Here is an 18,762-nt window from a genome sequence, read left to right as displayed (position 1 = left end):
GTGACAAAAACGAATTTACTCACCTGTTCCTAGGTAAACTCCCAGTGCTGGATCTTGGTGCCCAGCACTGACTCTGAAAAATCTCTACAACTGTACTTACCCTTAACTCAATTTTCTTCCATAGGAAACCATTGACTGTTTTTCTGTGAAATTTCTTCTAAGTGTCGATTTCTGCAATCTTTAAATATTCTTCAAAAATCGTATAATATCTGAAAACGTAATTGCTTACCCGTTTTGGATAAAGGTCCCAGTACTGAGTCTAGGCACCCAGTAATGGATTACAAAAGTAACGAGAACATACTGTACCTGTAACCTGCATTTTCTTCCATAGGGAATCATTGATTGTTTTCTCTGAAATATTTTAAGTGTCAACTTTTAAAATAGCTAAATATTAGTTAAAAATCATTACAGTACTTAAGTCGACTTTCATCACTTGATTCTGAGAACTGATCCAGGACTGAATCTAGGATCCAGTCCTGGAATTCCAAAAGTAATCTAAAAAGTAACCTGTTGCAAATAACTTGAATTTACCATTGAGCTCAATGTATTGTTGTGTTTAAAAATAGAGTTGCCTACTGCAACCACTTGTAACTGTTTACTAAAGTCTATTGCATATTGCAAAAGTATTTATATGAAACATCTACTGTTGAGAAAGTACATTTTAATTCAAATTGTTGGTTCCAAAATAAAACAAGCATATATTTTTTATATATAAACCATTGGCCTAGAGTTCAGTTATTGAGTGTGTGAAACCATTTGCTGACTAAGTGTGTACAATAAATGCTTTACACTGTCCTCTGGTACTGCCTTACTGCTCGACCAAGCTACCACTTTAGAGAGTAAGGTTATACCTAACTTTAACCTCTGTCAAACCCTGGGGGACTGTGGACTCTGTACACCCTATACCTATTAAGGAACAGTATATACAGAGCCACTTTCTCACAATAAGGGGAGCCTCTCCGGAGAGCAGGGTGGGTTGCATGTGAATCTACGAAAGACACCAATACTGGGGAACTGCAGTTACAGGTAAGTATCTTATTTCCCACTCCAGTATTGGATCTTTCATAGATTCATATGCTTGACTCGGCATAGCAAACACTTTTGGAGGTAAATCCATCTATGCATTAACTTGCATAACTAGTCCATATAATTTGCGTAAATAGTCCATATATGAAAAGACAATCACGCAATATACAACGGTATCACATACATTAGTAAAACATTAATAATCACCTTCAGTTGCAGAGGCTCACCTTATTGGAACAGATGACGTAAAACCGCCTGTCCTACAGCTGCATCACTTTTCTGCGCTGATTCCAGGCAGTAGTGCTGAATAAACGTGTGGGTGCTCTTCCAATGTCACAGCACTCCCTAGCTTTGCTAGCGGAACGCCTGCAAACAGAGCAGCTGAAGTGGACATTGCCCTCGTTGAGTGTGCTTTCGTCCTTGCTGAGCGTGGTTTGCCAGTGATATTCCTTCTGGGGGAGGAGCTCGACCTGAGGGAAAAGCTCTAAACATCCTCCTCATAAATTGTTAGACTATTTTTGTGAAAGAGGGAAAGAACGTGCAGAACATCTGTACCTTGATATTGAGGCACAGTGAACCTTGACAGACGTTTGTATCAACTCTGCTCTGGCTAGTGACAGAAGGTAAGGCAGAATCTATTCAGGTGACGCTTCCAAGGGATGCACGTTAGCTTAATGACACCATGAGCATAACCTCTTCCGTATTAATCTGTACGTCTTGCTTGTAGATTCCGCTCTTTCTTTAGACAACATTTCTCTACAGTCTTAAGAGATATCTACATCTTGAAACTCGTTGAATTCAGGAGCCAGGCATGTAATAGGAGAGAGGCGGGCTCCGGCTGAAAGATTGGGCCCTTGCTCCTCATTAAAAGCATGAGTTGTCGACAGACGAATGGGGTTGGACTTCGACAGTATGAGGAGCTCCGTAATCCAATGCTGTCTGAGCCATTCGGGAGCTATTAGAATGAGAAGACATTTTCATTTTGTTGCGAATCCTTAGTATGAGAAGAAAGGGGGAAAAGTGTATGTATAAAACCCAGACCCTCATTGAATGGGCATTTCCCCACAACACTGGAACAGGTTATCGACTGGTGTAGAACTGGCATTTGGTGTTCTTGTCTGCCACAATGATATCCAACGCTGGTTTGCCCCCAACAAAAGAATATGTTGTCCAGCTCCGATTCATCCAGTTCCCACTCGTGGCAACTGTCTCTGGTTCTGCTGAGCGTGTCTGCTAAGGTGTTGCTTACTCCCAACATGTGCTCTGCTTTTAGAGATATCTTGTGGGTTGTAAGCCATCTCTAAGGTTCTTGGGCTTCCAGATTTAGCGTTAATGACGTTGTGTCCCTTGATTGTTGATGTAATACATGCTGGTAGTACTGTCCTTACAGACCAGCCTGGATGCTCCTGTTATTCATGGAAGAAAAGCTTGCAGGGTGAGAGATATTGCTTTTAGTTCCATCATCTTTTGAAGTGTTGACCACTTCCCTTGCAACTGTAGGTCCTGTAAGTGGCCGTCCCAGACCTCTAAGGAGGCATCGGTGGTGGTGATAAAGTTGGGTAGTAAAGTCAAGAACGTCAGGCCTTTCAAAAGATGAGATATTTGAGACCACCACACAAACATCTCTACCATCTTTGGGGTGATGTTTATCAAGTCCTTGAATGACCCCTCCGATTGGATGCATTGAGCTTGCAGCTCCTCTAGCAGTGGCCTCATCTTGAGCCTTGCCAGCGGAACCAGATTGATTGCGGACGAGATGATGCCTCATCCGCAATGACTTGTACAGCGGCACTGAAACTGACTTTTATTTTGGAAATCTTTAGGGCTATGTTTGCTAGTCTTTGCTGTCAGTCTTGGGAAAGAAAGGCTTTGTATCCAGATTTGTTCCCAGAAACGTTTTTGTTTGACTTGGGATAGTTAAGGATTTTGGATAATTCACAGTGAGGCCTAGATGTGAAACAGTGAAAGGCAAGCCTTGGTAGCTTTGGAAGCTTGCTGTTTTGAGGCTTTCAGCAGCCAGTTGTCTAGGTGGGAAAATACATGATGACCTTGTTTTTTTAGTGTGGCTGCTACTGGGGCGAGACATTTGCTGAATATGATTGTAGCTGACTTGGGGGGGGGGGGGTGAATGGATGGATTCGGAGCTGGTAATGGGTACCAGCTACGGTGAAGCGTAGATATCTGCGGTGCTTGGGATGTATGGGGATGTGGAAATACACATCTGGTAGGTCAAGAGAGGTCATGTAGTCTCTTGTGTTTAGCAGGTGCAGGATGTCGGAAAGAGTAATCATGTGGAAGGATTGTTTGCGTAAGAATTGGTCTAGCTTTGAGGTCTAGGATGGGTCTCCTTTCCCCTGTTTTCTTTCATATAAGAGAAAACCAGGAGTAGAATCCCATGCCTCTCTGATAATAAGGGACCTTTTATATTGTACCTATGGCCAACAATACAAGCGCTTCTTTCCTCAATAAGTAAAGACGAGGTGCGTGCACTCCCCTTGGAGGGCTGTTTGGTGGCCTCTGTACAAACTCCAGGGTATGCCCATAACTTACTAGATTTAGCACCCATCCTCAGTAGTTGTATACTTTTTGTCCATGCAGGAGCCAATACTTATTATTTTAATCCCCTCCTCCCAGATGTACTCAATGATGGGAATGGCCCTTTTTGACTTTTTTGCTTTTTCTTTTAAGTCTTAGATAAAACAGTCTGAATGTTTAACAAATGTTAGGCGATAAAATCGTGTTGCAGCCCGATCCATTAGGTTATGAAAACCCCCTCTGGGAGATAAACTGAAGGATGTAGCGGTTGAGGCGATGAAGTGGGGACAAGGTAGTCGTCCCACTCATCCCATTGCACAGGAAGCTCGCATTCCTCCCTTCTCAGAAGATTATGGGTCCTCTCTTGGTGACGCCTCTACATTTGAAGCAGGTATTTTCCTAGGTGTTATAAGTTAAAGAATGTGCCTTGGCATAGTTGTAGAGGTAGGACAAGGTGGTACACTGTCTGCTCCTGTGGAGAGTCAGGAAACCTATTACTGTAATCTTGCAGCATGGCCTGCAGATCTTGAACAAGAATCATGGGCATCTGCACTTCATACCTGGGCTGCGGATAAGGATGGTATTGATAATGTTCATAATGCCTCTTGGAAGGGGCATAATGTTAACAGTAATAATGTTCGTCTTCATCGTCATCCTGGTATTTGACCTGGGGTTTTGTAGAGCTGTACGCTGCCGCAAAAGGCCCGTTGTCATCCAATTCCTCTATGTCTAAGAAGTGACTTGATAAAAGAGGTGAGACCTTACTAGGAGATGGAGATGTCAACTCAGGTCTTAAAGCTGTTTTGGTGATCTCTGTGATTTTTAGGTCGAGCCCGGGCAGTGCATGCCCTGCTCTGCGAGCCATGCTGTATTGGAGAATGTACTTGATGCCCGCCCACTCTACGCCCAATATTTGTCATTGTCCATCGTAAATGCTGGCTTCTGATTCGTTATTAGGCTTGCTAGTCTCTCCTTAGTACCGCCTTGTCTTCATTTGTAACCTCTCATGAGGACTGACCCTTTTACTTCGGTTGTTACACAGTACATCTTCTTTAGTCTGTAAGCACTTTTTTCTTTAATGCTTTTCTCTTACTGCAGGAGGCTTTCTAGTGGGCAGTTGTGACCACTGGCTTGTTTATTTAACTCGTAGCAAACGGGGAGCTCTTCATGGGCCATGGGAGAGACAGTAGGGGGAAACTCAGCGATGCCTTCAAGCATTTGGTAAGCAATAGGTCTTGCATTAGCAAGAGTTTAAGCAATTGACATTCTTACAATGCCAATAGCTCAAACTCGAGTAAACACGAGACCTATTGCATTGCAAATGCTGGTTATCACAGTTGCTGGCCCAGTCGACAATGTCGTCATCAAGATAAATTTCGGCATCAACCGTAGGAATTCTAACAGTGCAGCTGTCGTCGGTGTCCATCGATGGCGTCTTTGGTGGTAAAGCTGGCGTCAACGGTGCCTTTGATGACAATACTCTCATTGACAGCTGTCATCGTTGTTGTGACAGTCATTGAGGCTCTGACAGGATTTTTACTTCTCTACGTCGACAGTTCTGAGGAGGAAGAACGCGGTCGCTCTCCTGTTTTTATAGATAGAGTACAGGGCTGTGAGGAGGCTTCCTCTGTGGAGATGAACTGTGCTTCCTCCTTTCTCAGAGCGTTTTTATTGTGAGGTTTTAAGGTCTTCCTGCCCTCCTCAGATGTCCCTTGGTCAGATGATCTTGACCTTTTGTGGACTCTCATCGACTTATCACTGTCTTCCTCAGAAGTGATTTGAGTTTTAGATTTCTGTAGCCACAGAAGTACCCTCCCCTCCCTGTCCTTCAAGGTCTTAGAGGAAAAAGGGTGTACATATTTTCACTCCTTTACATGATGTTGAAGGGAGAGGCAGTAATGAATATGCTACTTACCAGTATGCATCTGTTCTTGGCATGTAGGGCTGCTGACATTCATATCTGTGCATAGATCGCCGCCTAGTGTTGGGTCCGGATGATTGCACATTGTTGTCCTGGAAGAGTCTTCGAAGTATCACGAGATAGGTGGCTCCTCCCCTGGACTACAGTGCGCATGGGCATCCTCTCCATCCTTAGATTGTTTTTCGCCATTGTGGCAGTGATGGAGTAGATACAGTAAGTGATGACTATGCTATACAGTAATGCTGAGTGCTGCAGCCGCTACAGGCGCCGGGGAGGAGGGTGGGCGATATGAATGTCAGCAGCCCTACATGCCAAGAACAGATGCATACTGGTAAGTAGCATATTCAGTTCGAGGCATGTGGGCTGCTGAATTCATATCTGTGCATAGATTATATAGCAGTCCTTCCATTAGCGGCGGCTGCCCGTGCCAGCTGCAGCAGTCTGAAAAAGAGTTTTGAGAACAGCCTGTCCTACAGCTGCCTGCTGTTTTAAGTGTACATCTACACAGTAGTGTTTGATAAATGTATGTATAGTGGACCATGTGGCTGCTCTACATATTTCCTGTAAAGGAATGTTTCCTAGGGAAGCCATGGACGCCCCTAACTTTCGTGTTGAGTGGGCTCGTGGGGGAATTGTTAATGTGCGTTTAGCTTTTTGATAGCAAATTTGAATACATTTAACGATCCATCTGGCTATCCCTGCTTTGGAAATGGCGTTGCCCTTGTGTTGTGGAGAAAAGGCAACGAAAAGTTGTTTTGTTTTCCTAAAGTCCTTAGTTCTGTCTATATAGTACATGAGGGCCCTCTTTACATCTAGTGTATGGAGCATTCTCTCTGCGACATTTTGTGGACTTGGAAAGAAAACAGGCAGTTCAATAGTTTGATTCATGTGGAACTGCGATATCACTTTGGGCATGAATTTGGGGTTGGTACGTAGTACAACTCTGTTTGCGTGAACCTGTATGAATGGCTCTTGAATGGTGAGTGCCTGGAGTTCACTAACTCTTCTTAACGAAGTGATTGCCACTAAGAAGGCTACTTTCCAGGTGAGGAATTGAATCTCACATGAATGGAGAGGTTCAAAGGGTGGCCCCATTAATCTGGTGAGGACCACATTGAGGTTCCACACCGGTGCCGGTGGGTGTCTTGGGGGAATTACTCGTTTGAGTCCCTCCAAGAAGGCTTAGATGGCAGGCACTCTGAATAAAGAGAGGTGCTGCCTGTTTTGAAGATAGGCTGCTATCGCGGTTAAATGGATACGTATGGAGTTGTATGCCAGATTGCATCGGTATAAGTGTAGGAGGTAACAGATGATGTTTTGAATGGATGTGTCCAGCGGGTTAATGTCATTGTTGTTGCAGTAAATGACAAACCTTTTCCATTTAGCCGCATAGCAAGCTCTGGTAGTGGGTCTTCTGGCCTCCTTGATGATGTCCATACATTCAGGTGGCAGGTTTAGGTAGCCAAACTCTAAGACTTCAGGAGCAGGATTGCCAGGTTCAGCTGTTGCGGATCTGGGTGCAGAATTTCGCCATGGTTCTGCGTTAAAAGTGCGGGTATGATCCGCAGCCTTTGATGCGGCACCACGGAAAGTTCTAGAAAGGTGGTGTACCATGGTTGGCGTGCCCATGTGGGAGCAACTAGGATGAGTGTCAGTGAGTGTTGTCGCAGTTTGCGTGCCACTAGCGGGATTAATGGCGCTGGGGGAAAAGCGTACGCAAATCTGCCGGACCAGTTCATCCATAACGCATTGCCCTGTGACTGCGGATGTGGGAACCTGGCGGCAAAGCTTTGGCATTTTGCGTTTTCGTTTGTGGCGAATAAGTCTATCTCTGGATGACCCCACTGTTGGAAGTAGGGTTGGAGTACTGACGGATGTAGCTCCCACTCGTGCATCTGGTGGCTGTGTCTGCTGAGCAGATCCGCCATCTGGTTGTCCTTGCCGGGGAGGTGTTCCGCCATGAGGAATATGTTCCTCTGAATGGCCCACTTCCACATGCTCTGAGCTAGATGAGCCAACTGTGGAGAGTGCGTTCCTCCCTGCTTCTGTATGTAGTACATGGCAGTCATGTTGTCCGTCCGGATCAACACGACTTTGTTGCACAAGTGTACTTTGAATGCCTTCATGGCTAGGAAGATTGCCATCAGTTCCAGAACGTTGATGTGCATCTTCTTTTGCTGTGTCGTCCATAGTCCCTGCACTGTGTAATTGAGTACATGAGCTCCCCAACCCTGGAGAGAGGCGTCCGCTGTCAGTATTATTTGTGGAACAGGCTCTTGGAACGGTCGGCCCTTGCAAAGGTTTTGTGGATTCCACCAATGCAGAGAGTCGTATGCCCGACCGCTCACCAACACTAGGTCTTTTAATTGCCCGTGAGCCGGATTCCATTGACGTGCCAAGCACTCCTGAAGCGGGCTCATATGTAGTCTCGCGTGCGGGACTATGAAAATGCAGGAGGCCATCATGCCTATCAACTGCATGAACACTCGCGCAGGAAGGGAGAGTTGAGGTTTGAACTTTGTGATCAGCAGTTGCATGCTGTTGATCCTCCCTAAATTTGGCTGAGCTGTGGCTGCCAGAGTGTTTATGGTCGCGCCCAGGTACTGTCTTACGTGTGCGGGTTGGAGATGTGATTTTGGGTAATTTAGTGAGAATCGCAGACTGTGAAGAAGGTGAATGGTGAGGGACATGTGGCTGGCACATTGCTGGGCTGACTTTGCCTGAACAAGCCAGTCGTCCAGGTAAGGGAAGACGTGAATGTGTTGTCTCCGTAGATGTGCAGCCACTGTTGCTAGGCACTTGGTAAAGACCCTGGGTGCCGTTTTTACTCCGAAGGGGAGAACTTTGAACTGATAGCGATGCCCCTGAATAGTGAACCTGAGATATTTTCTGTGTGATGGGTGTATGGGTATGTGGAAATACGCATCTTTCAAGTCCAGTGTGGCTAGGAAGTCTCCCTGACTGAGTAGCGGTAGAACCTGCTGTAGGGTGAGCATATGGAAATGCTCTGAGAGAATGTAGTGGTTGAGGGGTCTCAGGTCTAGTATAGGTCTGAGCGAACCGTCCTTTTTTGGGATTAAGAAGTACAGAGAGTACACCCCTGTCCCCTGTTGGTTGACGGGCACGACCTCTATTGCACCTTTTTGCAGCATACTTAGTACTTCCTGCTGCAATAATGCCAAGTGCTCTACGGACATAGGATGGTGCTTTGGCGGTATGTTGGGTGGAGTGGACGTTAATTCGAGACAGTAACCGTGCTGGATAATGTCCCTGACCCACCCGTCTGTGGTGATGGTTTTGCAGACTGACAGGAACTGCTGGAGTCTCCCCCCGACAGGTGTTATGTGGTCGGGGGGCAGGGAGAAGGCGTCACTGTTTGTTTTTCGGTGAGGACCTGGTGTTGCCGTACCCACGTCCTCTGCCTTTGGTGCTGGATCCACGATATCCACCTCTGGTGGTTTTATCATAGTTACTTTGTGTGCCCCCTTTATTGTACTGCTGCTGGGACCACTGACCTCTAGCTGCTCCTCTATTCCCGGGGAGACGAAAGGAGCCACTACGAAACTGCTGCGACTGCAGAGCCCCCATTGATTTTGCAGTTTCAGTGTCTTTCTTAATTTTTTCGAGGGTAGTGTCAACTTCAGGGCCGAATAAATAGTCTGGGTTGACCGGTTCATTTAAGATATTGTTCTGAATCTCAGGCTTCAAGCCTGAGATTCTCAACCATGCGTGCCTCCTCAACATGACGCTTATGTTGATCGCCCTCGCTGCAGTGTCGGCTGCATCCAGTGCGCATTTGATGGACGCACTGGTAAGGAGTTGTCCCTCTCTGATAAGGAGCTCCGCTGCCTCTTTGTATTCATCTGGCAAATGTTGTAGCAGTGATTCCAGTGTGTCGTAGTGGGACCTATCATAACGGGCCAGGAGTGCCTGTGTGTTGGCAATGCGCCAGATATTTGCCGCTTGCGCTGCTATCCGTTTGCCTGATGTCTCCAGCACTTTGGACTCCTTGTCTGGGGGAAGAGCATCACCCGTTGTTTGTGAGTGGGCTCTTTTGCGAGCATTAGCAACAACCATGGAGTCTAAAGGTAACTGACCTCTAATGTACATAGGGTCTCCGGGTGCAGGCTTGTATTTCTTCTCGATTCTGGGGTTCAGCACCCGTGCCCTGGTTGTTTCTTTAAAAATGTCTTTTGCAGGTTTTAGAACTCCCTTTAACATTGGCAGAGTTTTGACAGTTTTTTCAGAAGAGGCGAAAGTGTCCACTAAGAAGTCTTCTTCTACAGTGTCAGAATGGAGTTCCACTCCATGATTGGCAGCAGCCCGTTCTATGAGGGCATTAAAGGCAGCAGTGTCCTCCGTGGGAGATGTCTTTATATTGTAAAGCTGCGTGTCAGGAGTATCTGGTGCGTTACCCTGCTCGGTGGGGTCATCCCATGCCTGATCTGGGTCTTGCAAGTGATCATCAGGATCGATATCCCCAGGGTAGGTGGTATCATCCCCTACATAGTCCTCTCCTGCGTCTGCCTCTGAATGCGTAGGAGAAAAGGACGGTGGATCCTGATGGAAGGGTTGAAAGTGTTCATGAAGCACTGGTTCTGATCCTGCCGGCAATTTGTGTTTCAGAGGAATTTTGTATGAGTCTAAGCCCCTCTCTGGCGTGATTTTCTGCTTGCGGAGCATCAACCTACCAGTGTCGGCGTCGATAAAGTGTGCCTGTGAAGGCTCGATATCGGTGTGTCCAGTGGATGGGGACTGTGTTTGGCGGACACGTGTCCGAATCTCGAACATTTTCGGCGCCGTGGGTGGCGGCAATCCAAATGTGATGTTCGCCGGCGCCGAGTGTGATTTTGCGGCCTTGTGCGTTTCGGGACCAGATGTAGAGTGGAGGGTTGCCAGGTCCCTGATGCGTTGCAACGATGCTGAGACCTGTTGCACGGTGAACGCAGATGGTGCCTTGGAACCTATCGGCACCTTGGAGGTAGGCGTCTAAGCGGCATCTGACTTTTTTGCAGTCTTTGGGTCGTCGATTCGAAGGGAGGCATCGACGCTCGTCGGAGTCGATGACTTGGCAGGCGCCGCCGTCTTCGACGTCGACGGGTCGGCCACCTTGACCTTAGTGGTGTGGGCCGTAATCTTCGGTGCCAGAGGCCGAGGCGCCGTGTGGGGATCGAGGGCCTTCTTCTTCGGCTCGGCGCCCGGACCCGTTGCGGTGAGCTCGGCACCGAAAACTCTTTTGGCGCGGTCGGAGCCAATGACCTTTGCCGGCGTCGAAGGAGTGGAGGGCTTCGAGGCCTTCGAGCCGATTGCAACCAGTTTCACTTTTGGTTTCGATGGAACAGGTGCGATGGAAGGTTTCGGTTTCACTGAAGGAATCCAGTCGTCTTCGATAATAATGGCTCCGGGGCCGAAGAACCGTGTGATTGATCTTGGGTAAGGCCCGCAGGCGATCCCTCGACCTGAGCCTTATGACGACTTAGTTTCTCGGCCTCCGTATCGACGGGTTGGCCTAGCTCTTCGCTGGAGCTATCTTCCTCGGCCCCAAGGGCCTCATCGTAGTCTCCTACCTCTTCGACGACGTCTTCGCCCTCAAAGATCACCTCATCGTCGTCTTCCGATCGGGAGTCATGTTCGGAAGCGTGGCTGGAGTCTACGTCTTCTACGCTCTCGGCGTCTTCGTCCTCGGTGCTAAAGATGTTGGCCGGGGCAGGCGCCGATTGCTGCGCCTCCAATCTCGCTGCCCGTCGATTCCGTAGAGTCTTCTTCGAGCGGAACCGGGCGCAGGCCATACATTTCGACTCATCGTGATCCGGTGAGAGACATTTGTTGCATACCGGATGGACGTCGATTTGTGGGTATTTCGCGTGGCATAAAGGACATCTTTTGAAGGGAGTCCTCGATTCCATCATCGATCGAAGTTCGATGTTCGGACCAAGCGGATCCGAAAAGCTTGAAGAAGGTGCTAAAGCACTAAAGAAACTGGTCGATACCGAACGGGAACAGTACCGACGAGAACTAAAGGCCTTTTGGCCTTACACTAAATTTTCCTAACTTGAGCTAAGATAAGCACATCCGAACCCAATGGCGGAAAAAAACAATCTAAGGATGGAGAGGATGCCCATGCGCACTGTAGTTCAGGGGAGGAGCCACCTATCTCGTGATACTTCGAAGACTCTTCCAGGACAACAATGTGCAATCATCCGGACCCAACACTAGGCGGCGATCTATGCACAGATATGAATTCAGCAGCCCACATGCCTCGAACATGCAGTTCTTATGTGGTTCGTCTACATGTACCCTTTTCTTTCCACAGATTTTGCAGGACCTGAATAAACTTTTCTTAGAAGTATCAGACACAGTAGCTGTAGATAATTCTGCAACTTTAAAGAGGTCAAAACTGAGCAGAGCTCAAGGAGACTCTTCACACGACGTACAGTAGAAATTAAAGGGACTTTATTGGGAGTGTTCTAGAGGGTGCTGCCGCCTGATTGCTTTTAGTTCAAGTTTGGCCATTTTTTTAAAGAGGACATAGAAAGGCTACGAAAATGATTTTTTATTGCCATTATCGCCTATGATACTAATACATACTGATTACTATGTTACTGTGGGATTCCCACTTTGACAACGGGAAATGATTCGAGCATGTGGATCTATGAAGTATCCAACACTGGAGAACCTTATTGTTATACCAAAATTGCAAAATGGCTCTGATGTGACACTCCTTTACTCTATTCCTCAAGTCTATAAATTCATCAAAATAGAACAGCCAGCCAATGTGTTTCCTTCTTTTTCATAGGAAGTGGGCTGACACTGGAGAGAAGACTTTCATGGGTGTTAGCTGCTTTCAAGATGTTCGTGAATTGGCTAGTTTTTAGTACATCTGGGAAATTTCATGGGTGAGAGAGACTTGTTCATTTCATTCCAAGTGAGCTCTAATAGGTGAAAGTTATTGTTATTATCTTGTTGGCCAGTAATATATCGAGCTAGCTTTTGGAGGTTTTGAGTTGTTTAATGTATGCCTTGTAGGGTTATGGGAGAGAAGGTGTTACCATGTGTGCTTGGTTTTGGGGTGTATGTTAGGTCTTTGACATGATATAGGACTAACAGCTGGACTTCAATTTTGCTGTGAAATAAGTTGCCCTCGATGTATTTGTAATGCAAGTTTTTCTTAAAGATTTATGGAGTTGAGTTTGCATATATGTAACTGTTCTAGTGGGGCTGGGGGAAGTGATTATTTACTCTTGAATTAAGTTGGCCTTGAAAGAAAGAATCAGATAATTATACTCTCTTAAAAGCATTTTGGCAGGAGCAGAGAATAGGCAACTGCTTTTCTGTACATCTTTTCGGAATTGTGTAATTCTCCTTTTGCTTATGAGGAACTTTTGTAACCAAGTTTGCAGCTATTGTTTGAGCCTAAAGTTGTTTTCCTTCCTAAACTCTCTTGACACCAAATCCACAGACAGTCATGTAGGGTTGGCTACATAGTTACTGTAATGATCCATTACCTTCAGGTGTACAAGGTGTATCTGCTGCAGAGGATCAGCTAAAGACACTGCGGCCTAACGGCTAGGGCGTTCGACCTCGGACCTGGGGAACTGGGTTCGAGTCTCGGTAATGACGCTGAACATCCTGTGATTCTGGACAAATCACTTAATCTCCCGTGCCTAACAAAAAAATTAATGTGTGTCCTCATGTAACGTAACTGGTGCTATGTAAAGCGCTCCGATACCTGATTGGATTTGGGTCAAGTTCGCGCTATATAAAACTAAGCAAAAAAAAATATGCAACAAGTTTAAGGAACACAATCAGTCTGTCTCACCCTGCATTAGTACCTAGTGATATACGGGGTGCCTATAAGAACTGGATTGTTGGATTCAAGAGGAAGGATTCTGACCAGGATCTTGGCACTACGAAGCATAAAGGATTGTTTTATGTTTGAATAGACCCCTGTTTTGGTTGTAGGTTTCATTTAGTCTCCTGTATTCTGACGTGGTTGCCATGCTTGTGCTGCTGGCACAAATGGAAATGTATTATATCAATATATACATTTGTGGCAAATGCATGAATGTCTCAAAGATATGTTGCTGTATTAGAAACTTTGAGATACATTTTTCAAAGTGTTTGGGGATCCAACAAATTAAAGGAGATATTGTTTTTGCTTAGATCAATGAAAATCTGATGGGATTGAGCAGTCTTTTCAAATTAAATCATTATTTCAATCAGTCAAAGTTAGGTTTAGCTCAATGAAACGAAGAAAAACATGCCTCACAATATAAAATGTTCTGCAGCATAAAAATCTAGTTTAGTGTAGTCTCTAAGACCCAATGATGCATGGATAAATTATACGTTTTAAAAACAAAATGCAGACAGATGCAGTTACATTAAATGAGAGAAGGGCTGACATTCAGGAAAAACATGAACTCACCTGAATAAGCCCAGATGCATTTGAATCAGGTGCATGCTTATTGGCAATCAACCTGCCAGCAGGAGATACTCCAGTGTAAAAGGGCAGCCCTTTACAACAGGGAGACTTTTCTGGAATAGTGTCTGAAGTATCGTCATAAGGAAATTCTGCAATTTCAGCTTTTCGGCAGCTTGATGATAAAGAACAGATTTCTGAATTCTCTAGTTCAGACATTTCATCATCCTCATCCTTGCCCTGACATGACGGCATTGAAATTTTCACCCTTGATGAGACAAATGGAGGATGCTTCTCATCACGGTTCTTGCCCTCTGATGCCAGTTCAACAATAAAGTTCCCCACCTTCAGAGACCGTGGCATATTACTATTGATTTGCTGAGATAGGATGTTCAAGATGGTGTTGCGATCCTCTTCCCAGTTGCAGTCCGATATGATTTCTATGAGCTTAGTTGGCCCACCAGAGCTGATTTTCTGAACACGGGAGATGGAAGTATTAGTCTTGCTGTGTGCCAACCTCCAGCTTTTGTCTGTGAAAAGTAAGAAAACAGAATCGGATATAGATAGGAAAAAAACTAATTGATGCAGATGAAAGGGTCTCTTATATATAGAGCATCAAAATTAAATTGTTTTAACAGAAGGGAATATATTTAATTAAAAAAAGAAACAGTAACTAAACCAAAATTGCCAGTGTGCTGAGACTGGCAGGGAGCTACTCAAGCGGAGGACGGTAATATACATGTTAAGCTCTAAAGTACAGAATGCGCTTCTTTCTAGTCTCTGTAAGTCTCTTTTTTTCCAGGCACCAGCTAACAAATACAAGGAATGGGAGCATGTTCAAGACAACAAGCCTCCCTTTTTGTTTTATAAACAATAGGTAATCAAAAATGGCAAAGAATGCACAACTGTGATCAACCAAAATACAGTAAGCCATGTAAGAAAACAAAATAATCACAAAATTCGAACTACCTCACCCACGTCAAATGTGCACTACATTTTCTGCATAACTCAACCCACAACAATCTAAACAGGTCGACACTGCCATGCAAAAGCAAATCAGACAAATAGTAGCCACTGTATAATTCTGTGACAAGTAGAGACACTACTTCATATCCGCACCTTACAAAGTCAGAACAGTAACAACGGGACAACAATTATGCTGTGAATTCTAACAAAAACTCTCAAGCTCTAGAAGCAACAGTCATTCCTTAAACCTTGTGGTCTTTGATTTGATGGTTAACAAGCCCTGGAATCAACAGTCACTCCTTAAACCTGCTGGTCTTTGATTTGATGGTTAACCATTCAATACAAGTAGCCCCCGTTCTACCAACAGCACACAATACCAGTTGAAAAGAATTGCCGATCCACCCCAGGACTGCCAAGAAGCAAACCCTAGGATACAGTAAGAGGTAAAAATACTGCAGAAGGAAATCCAGATTCGCTGAAGAATCCAGAAGAACAGGCAAACATAACAGTGACAGGTAAGGGACAAGAAGTACGCGAGACAAAAAAAACTAGACGCGTTATGATGCACAAGGAGATGAAACAAGGATCCCAGCAAGTGAAGAAATACATAGTGGATTGGGGTAGTGCCATACAAAAAATGAGAGGGCAGCTATAATTGATTGGGTCATGGGTCAAACAGAGCCTCCCGGCAACGTACCTCCCTTCCCGCCCAAAACCAGCAAAGTAGTCATTTCACAGAGACACAGCAGCACTACGGTCAGCGTCACTTCCCAACATGATGAAGGAACCGGACACAAGCTCCACGTTAGCTCCAGGTAATTGTTTGGAGGAGTGTGACCCATGTCCACAAGACATGTTAACGGCAAAGGCCCAAGACTCATTTTGATAACTGAAGGAATTGTTAGGATTACTGAGATTCGGGTTGGCAGTTCCAGGGGAGACACATAGGAGAGAAAGGGTTAAAGGGCTGGTGTCTAGGTTTAGGTCAGAGCAAATTCGGCCATTCACTACCTCCAAAAAAATACATAATATATCTAACCAAATGTCTATATACCAAAACAAGTGACAATATGGCAAATGCTACTTACCAGTATGCATCTGTTCTTGGCATGTAGAGCTGCAGATCTACACACTGTGCATAGATCGCCATCTGGTGATGGGCCTGGATGTTGCAGTTGTTTTTCCTCTTGGAAAGTCTTTGGAAGTCACAAGGTATGTGACTCCGCTTTTGGATCGTATTGCGCATGGGCTTCGGCTCCATCCTCAGATAGTTTTTCGCCAGCAGGGAAATGATGGAGCGTAGTAATAAACAGTGAAGATGCCCATGTGTGTTGTATCTAAATAAGATATACTGGAACAGATAAAGGTAGCCGGGGAGGCGGGTGGGCGTGTGTAGATCTGCAGCTCTACATGCCAAGAACAGATGCATACTGGTAAGTAGCATTTGCAGTTCAAGGCATATGAGCTGCAGATTGCACACTGTGCATAGATTGTATAGCAGTACCCATCCCTAGCGGCGACCACCAGTATCTGTTGCAGTGGTTTGAAACAATGTTTTGAGTACAGCCTGGCCCACACTAGCTTGTTGCTTAGCCTGCACATCTACACAATAGTGTTTAGTGAAAGTGTGCGGTGTTGACCATGTAGCTGCTTTGCAGATATCATCTAAGGGGATGTGCCCTAAGAATGCCATGGAAGCCCCTATCTTACGTGTAGAGTGGGCTTTAGGGGGAACAGATAGCGTTTGTTTTGCTTTGTGGTAGCAAATCTGAATGCATTTGACAATCCACCTAGCTATCCCAGATTTGGAGATGGAGTTGCCTTTATGTGGTGGTGAGAAGGAAACGAACAGTTGTTTGGTTTTACGAAAGGATTGTGTTCTCTCGATGTAGTAGAGTAAGGCTCGTTTGACATCTAATGTGTGGAGAGCTCTTTCTGCAACGGTTTGTGGTTGCGAGAAGAATACAGGTAGTTCCACAGATTGGTTTAGGTGGAAAGGAGAAATGACTTTAGGGAGGAATTTTGGATTAGTACGGAGAACAACCTTGTTATGGTGCATTTGCAGAAAAGGTTCTTGAATGTTGAGTGCTTGTATTCACTGACCCTTCTGATGGAAGTGATGGCTACAAGAAAGGCAGTTTTCCATGTTAGGAATTGAAGTTCACATTTGTGTAGAGGTTCAAAGGGTAGCCCCATTAGTCTAGTGAGAACGAAATTTAGGTTCCACACAGGTGAGGGTGGCACTCTGGGGGGAATTATTCTTTTGAGGCCTTCCATGAAGGCTTTTATGGCAGGTACTCGAAAGAATGATAGATGTTGCCTGTTTTGCAGGTAAGCTGCTATGGCTGCAAGGTGCAGTCTACTAGACATGTAGGCTAGATTGCATCTTTGGAGGTGTAGTAAATAGCTTATGATGTGTTGAATGGACACATCTAGGGGATCGAAGTTATTGTTGTGGCAATAGACCACAAAACGTTTCCACTTGGCTGCATAGCAAGCTCTAGTGGTAGGTCGCCTAGCTTCTCTAATGACATTCATACAGTCAGGAGGAAGATTCAGATAACCGAATTCTAGGATTTCAGGAGCCAGATCGCAAGGTTGAGCTGAGCTGGGTCCGGGTGTCTGATCTCTCCATGGTTCTGGTTTAAGAGGCTTGGAGAGAGGTGTAACTTTTGGTGCGGTACTACAGATAGTTCCAGCAGTGTGGTGTACCACGGTTGTCTGGCCCACGTTGGAGCTACTAGGATGAGAGTGAGGGAGTGTTGTTGTAGTTTGGGCACCACTAAGGGAATGAGTGGGAGAGGCGGAAAAGCGTACGCAAATCTGCCTGACCAGTTCATCCATATCGCATTGCCTCTGGACAATGGGTGTGGATATCTGGCGGCGAAGCTTGGGCATTTGGCGTTTGTGGGTGGCGAAGAGGTCTATCTGTGGATGCCCCCACATTTGAAAGTACGGGTGAAGAACTTGTGGATGGAGTGGATTTGTTGTGTTTGTCTGCCCAGCAGATCTGCTATAGTGTTCTGGAATCCTGGGACATGTTGGGCTAGGAGGAAGATTTTTTGGGGTATGGCCCATCTCCATATGCTCTGTGCTAGTTGAGAGAGCTGCAGAGAGTGTGTGCCGCCTTGTTTTTGTAAATAGTACATGGCTGTCATGTTGTCTGTGCGGACTAGGACGGCCTTGCCTGATATGTGTGTCTGAAAAGCCTTTGGTGCTAAGAATATTACTAGTAGCTCCAGATAGTTGATGTGGAGCAACTTTTGCTGAGGTGTCCACTTGCCCTGCATGGTGTGATGTAGTAGGTGAGCTCCCCAGCCGGAGAGCGACGCATCCGCTGTCAGTACTATCTGAGGAACAGGGTCCAGGAACGGTCGCCCTTTGGAAAGGTTTTTGGTGGTCCACCACTGCAGAGAGCGATGGGCACGACCGTCTACCAATGCCAGATCTGTCAGTTGACCCTGGGCCTGGTTCCATTGGCGCGCTAAGCATTCTTGGAGAGGACGCATCTGGAGTTTTGAATGAGGTACTATGAATATGCAAGAGGCCATCATTCCTATGAGTTGCATGAACACTCGAGCTGTAAGGGAGTGTTCTGGCTGAAATTTGGCACGTAGGGCCTGAATGTTTGCTATCCTGGCAGGACTGGGGTAGGCTAGCGCTCTTGAAGTGTCTATTGTGGCACCTAGGTATTGCTTTATGTGGGACGATTGCAGATGGGACTTCGTGTGGTTTACTGTGAAGCCCAGTTGGTGAAATAGGTGTATAGTTTCGTGAGTGTGTTGTACACACTGGTGCTATGAGCTGGCTTTTATTAGCCAGTCGTCCAGGTATGGGAAGACGTGTATGTGTTGTCTTCGCAGATGTGCTACCACGACCGCTAGGCACTTGGTAA

General features: G+C 45.8%; 1 protein-coding gene across 5 annotated transcripts in view; it reads right to left on the bottom strand.

The window, feature by feature from the left end:
• The window catches only part of MGA (MAX dimerization protein MGA), a 1,048,942-nt gene that overhangs the window by 361,556 nt on the left and 668,624 nt on the right, over positions 1-18,762 (bottom strand). For all 5 annotated transcript variants that reach the window (XM_085627074.1, XM_085627072.1, XM_085627075.1 and 2 more), the window contains exon 13: positions 13,908-14,431. In XM_085627074.1, coding sequence (XP_085483200.1) covers positions 13,908-14,431 — 524 coding nt within the window. The remainder of the gene's footprint in view (positions 1-13,907; positions 14,432-18,762) is intronic.

This window comes from Triturus cristatus, chromosome 9, assembly GCF_964204655.1.
Source record: "Triturus cristatus chromosome 9, aTriCri1.1, whole genome shotgun sequence".
NCBI classification, from domain to species: Eukaryota; Metazoa; Chordata; class Amphibia; order Caudata; family Salamandridae; genus Triturus; species Triturus cristatus.
The sequence above is the reverse complement of the archived record's forward strand: the minus strand, read 5'-3'. Positions and strand labels throughout refer to the sequence as shown.